The sequence below is a fragment of the Furipterus horrens genome, unplaced genomic scaffold (assembly GCF_987537825.1).
Source record: "Furipterus horrens unplaced genomic scaffold, mFurHor1.1.pri manual_scaffold_8, whole genome shotgun sequence".
NCBI classification, from domain to species: domain Eukaryota; kingdom Metazoa; phylum Chordata; class Mammalia; order Chiroptera; family Furipteridae; genus Furipterus; species Furipterus horrens.
In genome coordinates this window covers 11508659-11527776 of record NW_028327178.1, presented here as the reverse complement: position 1 = coordinate 11527776, position 19118 = coordinate 11508659, and the positions used below count along the sequence as shown (strand labels likewise).

At 43.8% G+C, this 19118-nt stretch overlaps 1 protein-coding gene across 1 annotated transcript in view; it reads right to left on the bottom strand.

The window, feature by feature from the left end:
* Window positions 1–209: 209 nt before the first annotated feature.
* The window catches only part of FECH (ferrochelatase), a 33267-nt gene continuing 14358 nt past the window's right edge, over window positions 210–19118 (bottom strand). The window contains exons 5-11 of the mRNA XM_090285458.1: window positions 14468–14602; window positions 11577–11683; window positions 7332–7430; window positions 5602–5709; window positions 5044–5208; window positions 2152–2211; window positions 210–1669 (exon numbers count right to left, since the gene is read on the bottom strand). Coding sequence (XP_090141584.1) covers window positions 1535–1669; window positions 2152–2211; window positions 5044–5208; window positions 5602–5709; window positions 7332–7430; window positions 11577–11683; window positions 14468–14602 — 809 coding nt within the window. The 3' untranslated portion in view covers window positions 210–1534. The remainder of the gene's footprint in view (window positions 1670–2151; window positions 2212–5043; window positions 5209–5601; window positions 5710–7331; window positions 7431–11576; window positions 11684–14467; window positions 14603–19118) is intronic.

Sequence of the window (19118 nt, the reverse complement as noted above, 5' to 3'; positions counted from 1 at the left end):
TGCCTAGCAAAACCAATTTGAAAAAAAAAATGTAGATGCTCCTCAAATTTCAGAGCCATTATCAGTGTAAGCAAACTATTAACTAAAGTAGACAGCATGTTTCTTTCTTTCTTTTCTTTTGTAATATCTACTCAATAATTTTGATTATTAGCTAATTTGGATTAGTTTTGATTTAACAGAGAGCATGAATCAAACTGTTTAAACCTTAATAATGTCAAAATATTTATTAATAGAGTAAATCCTGAATGTAGGGTATCTATGACTTCTCTAATTTCCACTTTATGAACAGGATTTTTAAAAAATCAAAGAAATGCTCTTTTGAAGAACAAAGTTTTAGAGCAATGAGAAAAGACAAAGTAATCATTACAAATTCATTATGAATCCATCAGAGATTTTTAAAAATCCATTTAAATCCAAGTATAGACCAGACTCCGATCTTACATTATTCCTATATTTTTAAAACTCTTCACTCAAATTCAAGGTTACAATGGCCTTAAAAATATCCACAGGAAAAGAATGACAAGAAAAACAATATGATGAATAGTGGTTGCGTTAGAGTAGCTAATCTTTTCTCTATTTTTGAAATTTCTCATCGCATGTTATATAATTTTTGTAATAAAAAATTATAAATTAAGAAAGAATTCAAGGTTACAAAACATAGTTGACTTTATAAAATAATTCTTCAAACAAATGTGCAACAAGGAGACATTCAACCAAGATAAAGAAGATGCTTGAAGGAAAGGTTCACGGGGCCCTGGGAGGAGCTTTAACATGACTCCTGTCATCAGTGTGGGGGCATCGCTGGCCATGGAGACAGGAAGCACAGGAGCCCCCCTTTCCTGTGGCACACAGATTCCTACCCAGGGACACAGGGCAAATGCTGGATTTCTACACACTGATTAGCCTTGTGTGCCTGGGGAGTCTCAGAGCACGTTTGGAACTTGAACTTGATTTGGTTTGACGGTGAGGAAAGGGAAGTGCACACACAAGTACCACGGTGGCCATCAGCGGGCACCGTGCCGCCTCCTCGGCATCTGTAACCCCCGGGCCTGGGAAGATTAGGGAACACTTCTTTTTCAAGTTATACTGCATTTACTCAACTATGTCCACTTACAAACCCAACAACTAGATGCACGGGACTTGTAAACAGAGCTTATTCACACTGACGGCCCACGGGGGGCCCTCTGTCCCCTCGCAGGAGGTTTTTGGGCAATAAAACCAAAATCTATATTTAAAATATCTGTGCGTCTTGTAAGATAAGTTTTTAAAACTCATCTTTTAAATAGCCTAGTGGCCGTTCCCAATGAATAACTTTACCCAAGGAGAGAGAGGATATAAGTGCTTCCTATATTGGCATATAAAAATAGAACACTCTCAGTAAGGATTTCAGAGTCTGATCCTCAAGAAATCCCACAACGCGGGCCCAAAGGCTGCATGTATACTCCTATAACTTCCCTCCTCCGTCCCCAAGTGCGTCCTCTTCCACACCCTGGAGGTTGGCATTTGCCTAAGCCCGCGGGTCTGCCGGCAGGTGTCACAGCTGCTGGTTGGCGAAGAAGGATTTCGTCTCCCTGCAGACAGGATTTACACAGAGCGGACAGCTCAGAGTCAGCTGCTTGGAGCACAGCTCGTTTGACTGCATGTGCGAGTGCACCAGGTCAGCCAGGGCCTGGAAGGCGGGCGACAGGAAGCAAAGGTTCCTCAGAAAAGGGTCGGCTCACCTCCCCCCACACCATGCAGTCCCTCCTCCCATCTGTCCTGATGATCACTATGGCCTAGGGTTTCTTTCCAGCTGAATTAGGAATCCTTTGAACCACATTCTCTAATATCTTCCTTTCCCCAGAATCCTCAGCTTGAAGAAAATTTAAAATCGACTTGACAGAATGAAATCTTCTGACCCCACCTGCTAACCCTCATTCTCTGAAAGGTGGATTTTAAATCGGCCATAGTGATAGGTGGGTAGAAATCAGAAAACTGGGGTTATCTCAAGGAAGAAGAAAGAGTGAGAGTGTAAGGAATTCGATTTTACTTTTGTAATTAATTGGAACTCGGAATGTTCTAATACATGAGAAAACCAATATTCTGTATGAGTTCCTCGGAGGATTACTCTCCGACAAGTTCTACCGCAACCGGTTGCGATGCTCCAGGTACCTTAGAGAACAATGGATTTCCATTAAGAGACTCCGCTCTTCTGATGTTTTCAACTCCACACTGAATCAAACGAGAAAAGGGAAGAAAAACACAGACACATTTTATTTTCCTTTTGTTTTTTAAAGAAACTGGCTACTACAAAACACACACACACACACACACACACACACACACACACACAATTCAAAGTCTTTCTTCAAAAGAGTTCCCAGATTGCTCAGAAATGAGAAGTATTCACAGGACCAAGCCCTATGCCTATTTTCACCTCTGTGACCATGAAACTGCTCTTCAGTCCCTACTCCTCCCCTAAACCATCACCTTCCCACAGGTACTTGGTTTCCACACCATTTTTGAGGTTGTATTGGATAGAATGTCCAAGTACCTTAAATCTGCTTATCATCCTTTTTTCATGATACCTTTCTAATGCACACCTTTATAGACTCAAGCAGGATGTTGCTGTAAGTGAATTTTTAAACCTATCTTGATTCCAAGTGTGGAAAGAAATAAACTAACTTAATGTATATTGAACCTACTACATTGGATCCAATTCAGAGTTGGGATTTTAAATATACTTACAGTAAAAAATCTAAAATAAAAATTTGAGGATTGTTTCACTACCATTCCTGCTCTCCTCTCCAAAAACATCTAGTGAATTATCCCCCAAATAAGTGAGAAATGTCTGATTATTATCTACTCAGGTAGTTAGGGTCTTCTCGTTCCCTTTCCCAACGCTGTTGGCTTTTCAGGTGCTTTCCCCTTTAAGTCAGCGTTTACTGCCTGGGGACGAGGCTGAGACCCAGCACACACAGAGCTCTCACAGGGACTGTATTCTGAAGCTTCATGGAGAAGCCAGTAAAGCAAGGCAGCCAGTGCTGGCAGGCAGTGTTCTCAGACGCTGCCTCTGGGGGCACTGCAAGATGCATCTGCGCAGGGCAACCCAGTAAAACAGGGCAATGTTTAAATTCTGTTTGCGGGAATTTAACCTCAGAAAATAACGGGGAAAATAAAAAAGGAAATTATGTTTATTGCGAGCAGTTTATGACTGTAAAAAATTAGAAACATCTTTAATATATGCTAATTAAGGGTTTGTTAAAGTAATTACATAAATCTAATTACATCTATTGATTTGAATCCATACTACATTTTTAAGAAAAAAAAATAGTTTACAAAATAGTATAAATAAAATACCATTTTTGTTAAACATGTAGAAGAATATCATTTAAATTAAAACATACGCACAGATTTAGAGGAGAAGAAGGTCTTACGTTTATCAATGTATTAATATATCATGTCTGAAGAGCAAGATTCAAAGTGAGTTCTACTCTCTCAACTAAGCTCCTTGTTATTTTATTATCAAAATCAGTTAAGTTATTTCTATTTGAGGAAAACATTGAAACTACTTTTTAAAGAGTTAGTTGTTTTAAACACAGTATACTGTCCCATCAAAATGAAACAAATTGTAGCTAGATGATTGTCTTTATTCTCTACATGAACTAAATCATTATTAGTCATTAATAATTGATAGATTACTAAGGAACGACCTCAGTTTAGTAATACGAATGAATGTGAATTATCAATATAAGAAGTTATTCAATACAAACAAAAACTTCTCTTCCAAACACACTGCTATGCACTGTATGTGCACTGAAGTCTTTCTAGCAAGCTCACATTAGCCTGGTCATGGCGGGTACACAAGGCATCATTAAATGAAATCCATAGACAAGCCTGCAACCTCATTTTAGCCAATTACAACTTTCCCATAAATTCTTTATCAGAACTACTGACAAGTCATTTAGGCCCCCTCTAACTTCATCAGTGCTTGATTGATGACCAGCACGGATACAAAACCTGTGGGTCCTCCAGCCCACTCTCCACCCTGCCCTGCACCTGCCACCCAGTCCCAGAGAGGGTGAAGAGTCCTTCGAGGCCAGGCCTCCATCAATCACACGTGGACGACCAGGGACAGGAGTTCTGGCAGAAGATTGGGGTGTGGGGGGGAGGGCTTTTCAGGTCCCAACAATCCGCACAGAAACAAAGCTATAATCAGACTCAGGTTTAGGGCTGACCCTCAGAAGCCAGTGTTCTCCACTCTGAGTGACAACTCACATCCGTCTTACATAACGAGACACTAAGGATGGGGGGTGTGGTTCCACCTTTCCGCCCCTCCCACCTGTCTCCACAAATGTCACTTCTTTCATTCTTTGGTCGTCAGACTTTCATAGAGCTCGATTTTCTGACAATTCTGGGTGATAGTTTCTTTGTAGTTTAGTGGCGATTTTTGCTGTGGTTGTGCGAGGAGGCGAGGCATGTTTATCTATGCCTCCATCATGACCAGAAAGCAGTATTTGTTATTTCAATAATCAGACTGATAGTTACACAGGAGCAAACAGCGAATTAAGTGCATAAAAAAGATGGTCAAGAAAAATACAACACGCACAGCTTCAGTGTTCGTTCCACACTCTCTTCCTAAGTGACAATGACTCCCATGTGCCTCAGAAACCCAAAGGACACTATTCATTGAAGGAAAGAAATTATAGAATGATCAAGTTTTCTTCCTCTAGGTCAGTGAGAAGAGCAATTATTTTTTCTTAAGGAAATGTAGGTTTTATTACTTTCAAGTGGTACAATGCTCAAACTAAATAAAATGACACTGCCCACGGCGGGCCACCTGATTTCAGAAGGCAGTGAGGTACTTCCCCACCGCCGACATGGATCTGCCTTGACGTGTTCAGATTACTCAGAAAAAGTATTACTCAGACCAAGGAGGACACAGTACACACAAAACAAATATCCCAGACAACGGTTTTGAATGATACGATGAGATCACGGCAGAGAACGTTTTCCTTTAACACAAATCGCAGCAGGATGGAGAAGGCAGGCGGCAGCACTTACCTCGTCAGCGAGAACCTGCGAGTACTCAATATCCAGCTCATACAGCGTTTCGATGTGGTCGCTGGTGAACGCTATTGGGACCAGGAGGATGTTCCTCCTCCCCCTCTCACAAAGCCCTTTGATGGTCTCGTCTGTCTGAGGACCCAGCCAGGGCATCGGGCCAACCTAGGAGAAAGGAGGGTGTGTGGACGTGGCCCCACCTCTCCCGCTGGGCCTGGCACTCACACCTCCCTCAGAGCAGGGGCCACGCTGTGCATCTGCTTTAACGGGCTTGGGTATTTCCATCGTGAAGCTTGAATCCTTCTAGAGGTTGGCAGACTATGACAATGACTGTCATTATGACTACAAATAACCTGTTACGTCAAGGGAACTCAGAGAGTCACTTGATTTCCCTTTCGTCCTACTTGCTTCAGGGATACTTTCTGTCCATGGGGAGCAATCGGGTTACACCACAGTCTGTCCATACGGAAGAGCCAAATCCCACCGTTTTACAATTCAGTCCCCAAATAGACATCCTCACAAGGGCCAACTGCCTGCTAATGTGTGATGGCCACCTACCTTGGATTGCCACACCAGTCGGTAGGGGTTGGAGTAGGCCAGCTTCTCCATGACTCTGTGGACAGTGGCGCCCACCTCCTGAGGATAGGGGTCCCCTCTGTTGACCACCTGCAGCAGAGACACATGGGTTTCTATCTTTATGGGTTTTAAAAACTTATCTTATGAGACACACACGTATTTTAAATATCGATTTTGCTTTTATTGCCCCAAAAACCTCCTGCGAGGGGACAGAGAGCCCCTCTGTGGGCCGTCAGTGTGAATGAGCTCTGTCCCCAAGTCTCGTGCACACAGTTGCTGGGTTTTGAGTGAACACCGCTGAGTAAATGCAGTGACCGAATCTCCCCCAGGCACGTGGGTTACAGATACCGGGGAGGCGGCGTGGTACCGGCAATGGCCGCTGTCGCCCGTGCTGTGACCGCTGATGGCCACCGTGGTACTTGGGCGTGCACCTCCCTTTCCTCACCGTCAGACCAAACCAACTACAGGTTCCAGACGCGCTCTGGGACTCCCCACCCCTTCCCTCTCCTGACTGCACGGCGTTCCTCCGTCCCACTCCGAGCCTGGGGTGGCGGAAACCTGGGAGCCGCGTGCTCAGACGCAGAGGGAAGGAGGCGGAGCCAGGCCGAGGGTGAGAAAAGAGGGGGCACCACCTGGAAACGTTCATGCATAAAAATGTGTTTCCTCCTTTCCCAGTTCAAGAGGCTTCCTTCTGGCACTTCAGACAGCGCCTCAGGGCACGCAGGACAGTTATAAATAAGACGAGGGTGGAGAGGGAAGAGGATTTGCATAATGCCAGAAGGAGAGACGAGGAACCCGTTCAAGGCAAACAAGCAGGCTTCCAGGGCAGAGAGGTTTCTCTCCAGGGCCACACGCTGCTGGAAGGGCGGTCGCTGCTTAGCTGCGATGTGTGCGTGGAAGAGCTGCCAGGGCTCGACCCTGGTGACCACCAGGTGGCAGTCAAGACCGATCAGAAGCCTGGCCCAGACTCTCCCAGGAACCCCATTAACGCTGCAGTTAAAGCCTCAGTCGCGCCTGAGAAGCGCAATTCTCCGCCTCCCCAGCTTTGGAAGCAATGTCTGTAAGAACATGCTGCCAGGTCTGAGCTGGTGACACTGGCTGCTTATTGCAAGCACTCCCATGCAGCTATTACTCGGCACACTTGCTGGGTCACTGTGGTTCCTACACACTCGGTAGTCGCTTGCCACCGTGGGGTCCTAAGTCTTAGCGAGCTGAAAACCATGGCTTCCTGGAATTCAGAGAGCCCCTACCGAGAACAAAAGGGTGAGGCTGAGAGCGGTCAGTCTGGAGGGCCCACGGTTCCACCTGCTAAGACATCAGGCAGGTAACAGCGGTCTCCCTTTCACTGCCACCGCTGAAAAATCCTTACCTGTGATATATCTTCAAGTTAATACCATTGCTGGACAGGGTGGGACAAACTTAGATTTATGGTTGTGAGTCTGCGAAGCAGAGCTTATTCTTGTATGACTTATTATTCTCCTATTTTCCATACGAACAACTGTAGACCTAATTTTGCCCCACCCTGTATCATAAATTATAAATATTATCATTTGAGCGAGCTATTATTAGGCTTCAAAAAGCGAGTTGCGTTAAAAATAGAGCACCACGTGAAGTCTGAGATTCTGGAATTCAGGACGCTGTGGAAGCTGGGTCACGCTGCACGTTTAGAAATCCTCTCCCCCGAGGTCACCCCACAAAATGTTCTTACTTACAGACATTGGCAGTGAGTGAGCGGAAAAGAGAATGACCACCTCGCCTCTCTTCTCCGGAGGAAAATGGTCCAGCTCTTTCTGAATGTGATCTGCAAAGCACTGCAGAAGTACCCAGGAAGGAGGGTCGGAAGCAAGTGGGAAGAAAGCGGTGGAAGGAAAAGACAGTATTTTAAAAATGAGAGCCATGCCAAAAAATGTCAGAGCAACCCTCAAAAATCAGAACCCTCTTTTTAAAAAATTGCCAACAGTACAGTCTCTGTTGCTTTAGTTCGTCATCAAAATGGCTCCTAAAGGTTTCATGGGCCTGGGGAATTTGATGGGAAACTTCTAAAGCTTGCTAATGGCTCACTGAGAATGAAGGCTCAGGATTTGCAGCCCCTCGGGAGGAGCAGGGCACACTTCCAGATGGGAAGGAAACACAGATGGGAAGGAGAAGTTGTTTTAAGACCTCTCATTTGCTCGGTTAGCAGAAAAACAGCTTACGGGGTCTTTCTAAACCTCCTTCGTTTGGCTTTCAGGCATATTGCATTAAAATACATTAGACAGAAATAGTAAAGGCACAAGAAAAAATTATCTATTTTTATGATCTTTTCCTTATATGCCCAGGATCCTCACTGAGTCAATCTTCATAACAGCCTTCATCACAGCAGATGAGAGGTTGTAAAACTCCCATTAAATTCACCGAGGGGGAAAGATGTGCAGACCTGGGGGCCCCCTCAATCCCGTCTGCGGAACTCGGGCCAGAATGCAGACCCCTCCCCCTCCCCCAAACCTCTGTCAGCCAGACCAGTTAATTCCCTTCCTCTACTTGGCACTTTCTGATTCACATCAATAGGTGCTGAAATACCAGCTCTGAAGAGGCTTTCTTTCATCTTACACTTTAATCATTCTTTGTCATTTCACTTATAAAGCAAATGCTACAAAGAACATTAAGGGATCAATTGAAAAAATTCTAATATAAACATAGATTAGACAAAGTAATCAATGTTAAATGTTCTGAAGTTGAATACTGTATCATGGTTATGGAAGAAAATATCCCTGCTGTTTAGGTGTAAGGGGTGATTTTACATATGTATATAGATAAATTTAAAACTTACTCTCAAAATGTTCAGGAAAAAATTATGTATATATAGACACATAAACATATACACAGAGATAAATGTTATTCGTAATATGTGAAATCTAGGTAAAGAGTAGATGAAGGTTCCTTATACCATTCTTAGTCTTGTAACTTTTCTGCATGTTTAAAATTATTTCCAGATAAAAAGGTTTTTAAAACATTATACAGACAGAAAATCATTATAAAGGACAATTTACCAGAACCATGTAAACTTATACTTGTTGGTATTTGGATTCATACCAGTTTAGGATGAGCAAATTATTCCCCGATAAATACTGTGATATTATTAATCTTTCCAGCACCCTCAAAATTCGGTAAATGCCCTAAGGCACGAAATGGTGCTTAGAGAATTCCCTTTCCAAAATTTACAATTTACTTATAGGATGTGGTAGGATTAGACACAAACAAAAACAGTATTTTCTGGTGATCTTCGCAATGTTTGGAAACTAAGGATGCTCAGAAAGGATTATCTCTGGACAAAAGTCCAGAGAAGGAGGCTACTGTGAAGGCTACATAGGAGGTGGGAACATCCATTCACTCCAGTTACTCCAACAGCTGGTAACAGTATTAAAATTACTATTTTAAGTAATTACTACCTGTAGTAAGTAGGAATGTTGACTCAAAATATTTATAGTTTTAGCCCTAGCTCAGTTGGTTGGCGTGTTGTCCTGATACACCAAGGTTGCAGGTTAAATCCCCGGCCAGAGCATGTACAAGCATCAACCAGTGAATGCATAAATAAGTGGAACAACAAATCAACCCCTCCCCCACTTCCCTTCTCTCTCAAATCACAGTTTTAGTTTTTAACTAAATTTTTAGTTTTAGTTCAGTTTAGGGTTTAGGTTTGGGCTTTGTCTTTATTTCTGTTTCTGCTAGATATCAAATCTCCTTCTCATGTAATCTACCTAATAATTTTTGCTTTCCAACATTTTTTGTAGTTTTCCTTTTCTCATCTTGCAAACCTGCAAGTACAAACGCAATTTGTTGTGGCTTACAACAGACCCTAAGCCATCGTCAAAACTGAGGCGCCGTGGGCAAGTCCAAGTGCTACTTAAATCATCTACACCCCATCTGTGGTATTTGCTACGCGCAATCCCTCAGCAGAATGAAAGAGGCAGGCGCCTCTCAGAGCCTTCAATCACACCATCTAGGAGGGCAGATAAATGCCTCTAAAATTCCCTTTCATTTATGAAGGGAGACTTCCTCAGTTAAGAGACCTTTCCATCTTTCTGCTTCCCCCCTTTTCAAATGGCTGAATTTTAATGCAAATCTAATTACTCCGTGGATCAGGGCAGGCAGATGCTGCGCAGACCCGCAGTTCTCTGCTACCACATGTCAGGGCTGACCTGGAACACCCCTCGTTTCCAGTCCAGGCCAAGAGCAAATGAGCCAGGCACGCTGGGACTTCAGGCGGTGCGGACTGGACCCAGTCACGGGACAAATGAGTGGGGGACCCCTAGACCACAACCACACCCATTCCTAAGGGAAGGCGCCTTCTTTTCACTTCTTTCTTAAAACTGGATTTCAACCTAAGGGTTAACCCTTGACATCACCTGCACGCCTAAGGAACACGGTCTGCTTAGGGGAGAGCTGGCTGCTTTTAACGATGTCTAGCGCCATCTAGTGGTTACAGATTTTAGGTGACTCCAGGTTTGTAAAAAGTGTTATACGCTGGTATTGCGGCAGAGAATGTCCAAGGAATGAAATATAAATTGGATGAAATCTGAATCACCAAATACTTCTCCTACCTCAACTTAAGGCAGCAACTTCCACCAATAGAACCGAACTATATTTGTATGATGTAGGGTAATTACCAAGAGCACTCTCTTACTCAAAGGGAAGAACAGGATAATAAAAGCTAATTAAAGCTACCTTACCGTTAATGACAGGATGGATGGACCTGGAGGCTATTATGCTAAGTGAAATAAGTCAGGCAGAGAAAGACAAGTACCTTACATCACACTTACATGTGGAATCTAAAGAACAAAATAAATGAACAAACAAAATGGAAACAGACTCATAGATACAGAAGAACAGACTGGTGGTTGCTGGAGGGGAGGATTGTGGATTTGGTTAAAAAAAGGTGAAGGGATTAAAAATACAAATTGGTAGTAACGAAACAGTCCCAGGGACATAAAGTAAAGCATAGGGAATACAGTCAATGATATCATAACTATGCATGTGCCAGTGGGTACTTGAAATATTGGGGAGACCACTTTGTAAAGTGTATGATTGTCTAACCACTACACTGTACACTTGAAACTAATACAAAATAATATGAAATGTAAACTGTAATTGAAAAATAAAATTAAGAACAAAAACAAAGCCCCTGGCACCCAGAACGGTGTGGCTCAGTTGGTTGGAGCATCATCCCATAAAATGAAAGGTCGCCAGTTCAATTCCCAGTCAGGGCACATGCCTTGGTTGCAGGCCTGGTCCTCAGCTGGGGTGCGTGCAAGAGGCAACTGATGGATGTTTCTCTCTCAATGATTTTTCCCTGTCTCTTTCTCCCTCCCTTCCCCATCTCTAAAAATAAACAAACAAAACCTTAAAAAAAGAAACAAAACCAAAGCCATTGGCTTTATAATTGTGGTTTTCACTGATTCTCCTAATATCAAGTATCTATTAATATAACTATTATAAATGTAATTGTGTAGAAAATTTTTGAAATTTCTTCTAATATATGAAACTCTCTCAGCTGAAATGTTAAATTTATTTTCACATCTCAGAACACGTAGATATATTACCTTTAAGTTTTAAAAAGCTTGGCATTTTAAAGGATTTAGATAACAGGATTTATTTGTCCGTCATTCTATGAATGCACATTAGCAGAAACACCTTGCATAATCTTCAACGTTCTGGTCATTGGGAAGCACAAAAACTCAAAGTGTAATTCTGCTATGGTTTGTGACTAACAGTATTAACCTTAAGAAAAAAAACAGAGTCTAACCTTTAATCTTTAAATTTAGTTTCTCTTGTCATAATAAATCAAGATTCTAACTCTTTCTTTTTTTAATCCCCAGCATACAATTTAAGCAAGAGAATGGTGAGGCTCAGAGGCAGGGGTAACAGCCTGACCCACGCAGAAGCTGGGTGCCAGGGGCTGTGTGTAGTTGTGGGCTTACCTGAATGAGGAGGGGGTGTGTGGGCCACCTGTCAATTGTGCTCCACTTCATCCTAGGCTTCTTCCCCATTTCATTATAGTATCGGTAGATGGCATTTAAGCTGCTACCTGAAATATACAGGGGGCACTTAGTGGATGCATATTGACTATGGTGAAAATAAAAAACAGGACTAGTATAGGCAGTAATTATACGTTCAAAATAGGCAACTGCTTCTATACTGAACCAATCTAATTACAATCGTTTCAATACCCTAAAATGCATATAGATTTAACCACCCTGCAAGTGAAGATCACTAAAAAGCAATCAATTTCAACAGCCTTTCAAAGATTATCGAGGTCGTTTCTAGTGAGAAACACGATCATAGTGGATTTATGAAATACAAGTGGTCATTATTTGCAGGGACCAAGTCTTACAATTAAAAGCGTGTTGAAATTTTTTCCCCCACTATGAAGGCGATCAAGCCCATCACAGAATATGTAGGGGGTGGGAGAGAAGAAACTGGCCATAATCCCAGCTTACTAATATAGTCATTGTCTTATTCTAGCACAGTTCTTTCCAGTCATTTTTATTTTTAGCTGTCTTGTTTTACAAAGTTGTAATTTTAGAACATATGCAATTTTGCATCCTGAGTACTTCGGGCATTTTTAGTTAATATGATGAGATGAAGTATTTCCCACATTATAATAAAAGCTTTCTAACCATCCTTTTATGGCTTGTTCATAAAAATAGCAGCTTATTGCAGTTTCTATGAGCATTCTCTATTTTTATCTGCTTTTACAAAATTACCATCATTCCCTAGAATAAGTTACATGGATATCAAAACCTTAGAGGTAATCTAACAAAACTTGTGTTTCTATGCAAGAGACAGAAATCAGGTAAATGGTACTCAACCCAATGCACCTGATCCTCGCCTAGGGGAGCTGGAACTGGGGCTGAGCCTTAATCCTATGAAACTGATCCTAACACAAGGCCTGTTCCTCAGCCTTAACGCACAGCACAAGTTCCAAAACACCACATGCTTCCCACCACCAATCCACTGGTTTTTCTAACTCTGAGAACTAGTAGTCAGTTGGGTTTCCCACTTAAAGTGCTAGTCAGGACAGAGCCACATTTACAGCAAAGGAGTGCTCTGAGGCCGTGTCCACGGGTTCCACTTTGGTGAGCAGAATACAATGAACGAGAGGAACCCAAACTGAGCTCATCCCAGGTTCCCAAACAATCTCTCCAGGAATTACAAAGCAGTCATATTCACGTTGCAAACCACATTTCACAGGTGAGTATCATTTTCCGATGTACAAAAGGACTTTTGGAAGCCACATCAGCTGTTGTTGTAGACACATTCCATGAACTACCGGAAGAGTAATTAAGAGTAAAATATAACTAAAAAAATCGCTTGGTTTTTACATGGAATTGACTGATACATGGAATATACCAGCTCTGCCACATGTGTCTAAAACACACAGTAGAAAAACAACACTTGGGTGGAATCAAAGAATGGCTGCTTCCCAAAGGCTCCCACATCTCTGAAGGGAACATGTGCCTGTCCTTACACATGACGTGTGATGCAGAAGAGCTGCAGACAGTGATGTTTGAAACACACAAACAGACCCAGCTGTGAAATGAGACCCCTCAGTCAATCCTTTGTCGTGTAAGTAAAAATCCTCTTACACTGTCTAATTCTGAGAGCAGACATTTACACGTTGATATGTTTTTTAAAGCAAGGCAAAAATATAGCTTAGAAGTTTATAAAATCTGCTCCATTCTCCAATAACAGATTACCAGACATTTTGAAGTTGTAGATGTACATTTCCAAAAGAAATCACAATTCAGACTCCTGCGAGTGTCTGAGAACTCGGGCATTTTCCTAGGAGTCCTGAACAACACAGACTTTGCCCATGTCTTCCGGCTGCCTTTTGTTGCTCCTTGTAGTTATAGAAATAACATGCACTAATACCCAAAAGCAATTTGGGAGCGAAAATGTGCGGACCGCAATCATTGAAATAGAATATAAACACACATTTGTGGGTAACAGTAGAAGCTTCACCTATAATTGATGAGTCAGGGGTTGGCAAATGTAATTATTCTCCTGCTCCAGTTAAGTATATAGGAAATAACACACAGTAATATTTCCCAAAATCTAGAATACTAAGCTTGCAGAGGGAACCCCAACCTGGGCTTTGGTTTAACTCATAACCAACTCATAACTGAAGCGTAACAAAAAAGCATACCAATATTTCCAATGTTATATGGGCACCTCAGCTTTCAGAATGTAAATAGCAATCACCTTGGCTACATTGATAAGAATACCAGAATAGCCATAAAAATAGGTTTATTAAGCAACCTATTTTTAAGGTTCATTCTTGATCCATTCTACCAGCGGTTTTTAACCTTTTTCATCTCATGGCACCATAAACTACTAAAATTCTGCAACACACTGAAAAATACATTACATTTTTTGCAGAGCTGACAAAAAATAGGCATAATTTTGATTCTTTCAAACTGTACGGCTCTTAGTGCACTGGCTATTGTAATTTTCTTTATTTGGCAATCTGAGGGAACAGAGGTCAGTGTCCCCGACTGAACAGTCAGGAGTTGCATGTTTTAAACATTCTCGCAGCACACCGGTTGACAATCACGGCGCTATCCGACCGCGTTAAAGCACTGAACGCCGGCAGCCAGGGCAGTCCTGTCCACCACCGCCCGTGATCCCCAGCAGGCGGGGACAGGGGAACGATATTTCAAGCGGACTCTCCTGCACCCTCCGGTGTAAAGCAGACAGGCTGGGATCACCATTCCAGTCCCAGAGGACCGACCCCTTCCCTCGGCGCGCAGGCTTCCAGCGTCCACCCGCCGGGGCCCTCTCCGCCCTCCACTGCCCGGGGCGCCCTTACCTGTGGTAGAGCAGCTGTACTGGGGGTACTGGGTGAACGCAATAGCCCTCTCCAGCCCATCTCCCTCCATCTCTTCGATCGCTTCTTCCGTTAAAGGGTGGACGTACCGGAACCCGATGTAGTATTTGTGAGGCGCTGTCACGAAGCACGCGTGGAAAGGAGGAAGTATTAACCTTTATGCAGACTCCTCAATGCCCAGACCACAGAACCGTTCCCCGCGCTTCCTACGGCACGGCCCGTGGGAGGAAGTTTGGACCACTCCTTGGGTCGCACCCAGGCATCGGCTAGCACACGGACTCGTCATCGCGACTGTCTGGGGCGACCTCCCCCCGCCCACACACACATATTTACTTAGCACAGTGGTTTTTAAAACTCAAGCTTCTGGGCCTGGTTCTCTGCTCTTTACTGTGACGAGAGACTCATGAGGAGGGAGGAAGGAGCTAGGAACCTCCTCTCATGCGCCGGACACTCCCTCTTATTTAGGTAGGAAAACAGAGACTATCCAAAGTGAACGAACCTGCCCAAAGCCAGGCCTCGCAGGTGGTCCAATCACAGTGTGGGTCTGCCTGTCCCGGAGCCCCGATCTTTCCTTCCTTCCCCGCCCCCCTCCCTCTTCCACCACCCCAGCTCCCTCCTCCTGCGCCCTCAGGTCCCAGGTCACCTAGTTTATATAAAAGTTCTGGGATACTTGATTCATTGATAACAAACGACTGAAATGACTCTTCTCGTTTAATACATAAAAGACGCCCAACAACAATGCTTCCTTTGGAGGTACCGGGTGGGATTTTAAATAATTGTTCTTGGCACCTAAAGGGCCTGTGTGAGCTGTGTCTTTGTGTTCCTGCCCCACCAGGCTCTACCAATGCCCGCCTCTGTCTGCTTCGTTGTCCTCCTGCATCTTTCTTCCCTGCATATTTTTTACTATTTTTAATATGTTTATTGACTTGAGAGAGAGAAGAAGGTGGGGGGAGGGGAACAGAGACAGAAACATCAATCAGTTGCCTCCCATATGTGCCCTGACCAGGTATCGAACCTGCAACCTTTTGGTGTACGGGATGATGCTCCAGCCAACTGAGCCACGCTGGCCAAGGCTTCTTCCTGAATTTTAAAAGCATCTGTAACCACATAATTCTTTGGCACTTACAAAATGATGAAACTCAAGCTTTCTCAAGTTACCCAGTCTCATTTCTTATCTTTTCATAGGATTATACCTAACATACTCAGGGATGATACAAGAATACATTACATAAACATTAAGTAAATAAACCCAAAATAATGTTACTGTAGAACCATTAGCAGGCGCTACAACTAAGAATTTCAACACAAAATTGCCATGAAAGAAACATTTAGGTTAAAGTGAAGGAAAAGAAAAACACATTTATTGTTTATATATAGATAAACACACACACAGATATACAAAACATTCCTTAATAACGTGACCCAGGAAACCATGACTCAACAGAGCATGCTACCGAGGACAGGAGCAGAATTCTGAAAGGAGATGGAAGTGTGTCTGCACATGGCAGGGACCGTCTGATTCCGTAATCTCTGGTTGGGGACCACAAATAGAGGAAGGGGTATAAATGAAAACATTTTCGGCTGTCTGTCCCTTCTAAGCCACCAATCTCATGTCCTCTTGCCTAAGATATGGTGAACTGCAGTTAAAACACACCAGAGGACACGACCCTGTAAGCAAACTCCAAATGACAGATTTTTCAAAGATTATGTGGCTCATCCTGAAACCCCCAAGCACCACAATATCATCAAGTCCACGTCCAAGGAGCGCTCGGTGAGCCAAGGTGTGGTTGGAGTGGCACTGGCTTGCTAATCTATTTTGAGAGGATACTATTATCAGAGTGACATAGTAAGACCCCCAATGCTGCAAGCCCCCCAATTTCTCACGTTTTCTCTCCACCTTTGAAAAGTTGCAGACTGAACGCCTGGCGTTTGGGAGTCCCTCAATTCTGCAGACTAAGAGAGGCGGAGAGGCTGCCCTGGCAGATAAAGGCAGGGTGGTGACCGAATTTTGAAGTGAGAGAGAGTAAAACACTCTGAGAAGAACAGATAAGGCTTGCTCAACTGTTCAGTTGAAAATGGCCTGTCGAAACACATTTAGAAAAATGACAAGGCACTACCTGTGACTGGGCTTATCCTGAGCAAGTGACAAGAGTTCACGATGGTGGCCTGCTGGGATGGGCTCCCCACTGCAGCTGGCTGTCCAGGAGTGCAGACAGGGGAAGGGAGGAGCCTCCTGAGTGCGAACACCACCACATCTGGCAGGCGCTACACCTGCCGGAGCAAGACCAAAATACCTGACTCGCTGGCCTGGCCCAGCCTACCCTTGGAGCAGCTGCCCAGGGAACGCGCTTCGGTGAGAACTGGGAAAATGGAAAAAGGGAGCAGAGAAATTGGATTTTTCAACAGGAGAACTTCATTCATGAATTCCCAGCCCATTAATTCCGCATGCGCAATGGTTCCGGTGTCTGATCTGTACATGATTCTTTGAGAAAAAGGTGTGAGATACAGAGCATAGTGCTTTTAAATTTATATCAGATCATGAACCCGATGCCCAAGATAATAATAATCAAAGCTCACATTTATTGAATTTTTGTCACATGCCATACACCGTGCCAACGCCTTTTGGGACTATCTTAGTTAATATTCACAATGATTCTATAGGTTGGGTTCTGTTATCACCCCCATCTCCAGGATGAGGCTCTCGGGGGTAAGTAATCTGCCGGAGCCATACTGTCCGCAGGGGGGAGGCCAGCTCGCCTGTGCTTCTCCCACACTGCTTCCTACAAAGAACAATGGAATTATTTACTGAGCGGCACTTACAGCTTCATTACAAGTAGTCACAGTCTCCAAAACTAAGCTATAATTTGTAAATCATGTTTCAGATTTAGAATGTTTAGGAAATGATTACACTTTTCCTCTATTGCCTTCTGTATTTTCTACATGACTGCAGTGTCGTTCCTACAAAACCAGTCCCCAGCTATATTTCCTCCTGCTAGTCACTGTTTTAGCTGACTGTCAGTTCTAGGCAAAGACAGTCCAAGTCTCAAAGCTCCTATGCTGGCTAACAAGCAACAACTACTTCTCTGGAAAAAAAAAGCATGAAACATTTTCCTCTGTTTGTAATCATCACTTTCTTTGCCTCAAGAGTTTTTCCAAACAGAAATACACAAACAGACATAGTTTGAAAGTAACATGTATAATTTTGTAGGAGGGAAAGCCTAAGCAGGGAGGAGGAATAAGAAAGAGGAAGAGAGGGAGAAAGAAACCAGAGAGCAGGAAGAAAAAGCGGCTGGAACAGCTGGAGGGAGCCACCTGCTCTTCTCAGCCAGAGAGGCTCCTGGGCCTCCATCGCTCGGCTTCAGGCCGCTCCTGAGGCCGCTCCGTGAGCAGGGCAAGGGGCTTCTTTCCAGGCGATCTGGGCGCACCACTGAGGGAGCCACACAGCCAGGCCTGGTGATTTTGGTCTTCCGGGCAAAGTTCCCCCAAAGAAATGTCCAGCCCTTGAGACTGTTTCATGACTCCTGTTCCACGCTGTGTGATCGTAAGCCTTGACTCCCATAATTCTGCCAAAGGTTTGCTCTCCACCCCTTAAGCAGACTGGCCTGCAGCAGGCAGGTCCCAGTAGCCTGGAAGCTTCCTGGAAGTAGCCACCATGTTTTCCAACGTTGAATAGCAGCATGGAACAGTGCAGGGCACTCAGTGGGCCCCCAGCAAATGAATGAGTGAGTGGGCCTGGGGCAACTACCATACCCTGCACCGGGCCTGCCGAAACCGTTAGGTGTCATTGACCATGCAGGAGAAAGCAGTAATTTAACTTGCCTGCTTCAGAGGGTGTCAACTGTGGGCTGCAGGGGACAGTATTATGCCAAAGGGTCCTCAGTACCAAAGCCCTCCCAGGCCAGGCCCTGGACGAGCTTCCAAAAGCCAGAAAAAAAATAAGAGAATTCACTCCCTGCCTCAGTGAAAACTACCAGGAAAATCAGCTCCATGATCTTAAGGGTGTGACTCATTCACTACTCTATCCCTTATCATTATACCTGAAATTCAGTCAATGCTTAGACATATCTGGTGGTTGGCTGGATGGAAGAATGGATGGGGGTGGGAATTAATGGTGAAAATGTAGGTGAGGGATCAAATGGTCAAGTGACTGGAACACGAAAGGAGGAAAGATGACTTCCTGTCACATTAGTAATACTTGAGTGATGGGCACTAAGCTGATTCATGCTTCATGGATACCTTAAACTTATCCCCAACATTTTAATAAAGAATAACAGGCTTACCCTGGCTGGTGTGGCTCAGTGGACTGAGCACTGGCCTGAGAACCAAGTGGTCACTGGTTTGATTCCCAGTCAGGGCACATGCCTGGGCTGTGGGCCAGGTCCCAGTTGTGGGTGTGCAAGGGGCGGCCATACATTGACGTTTCTCTCCCATTCTTTCTCCTCCCTTCCCCTCTCTCTAAAAAGTAAATAAATAAATTAAAAAAAAAAACATTAAAAATAAAAAAAGAATAACAGGCTTTTTCTGATATGTCTCTATATGATAGAAGGCTTAATAAATGATTGCTTTTCAATGATTCTTACAGACTTGGCCAGGTAGCTCAGTTGGTTAGAGTGTTGTCCTGTACACCAAAAAG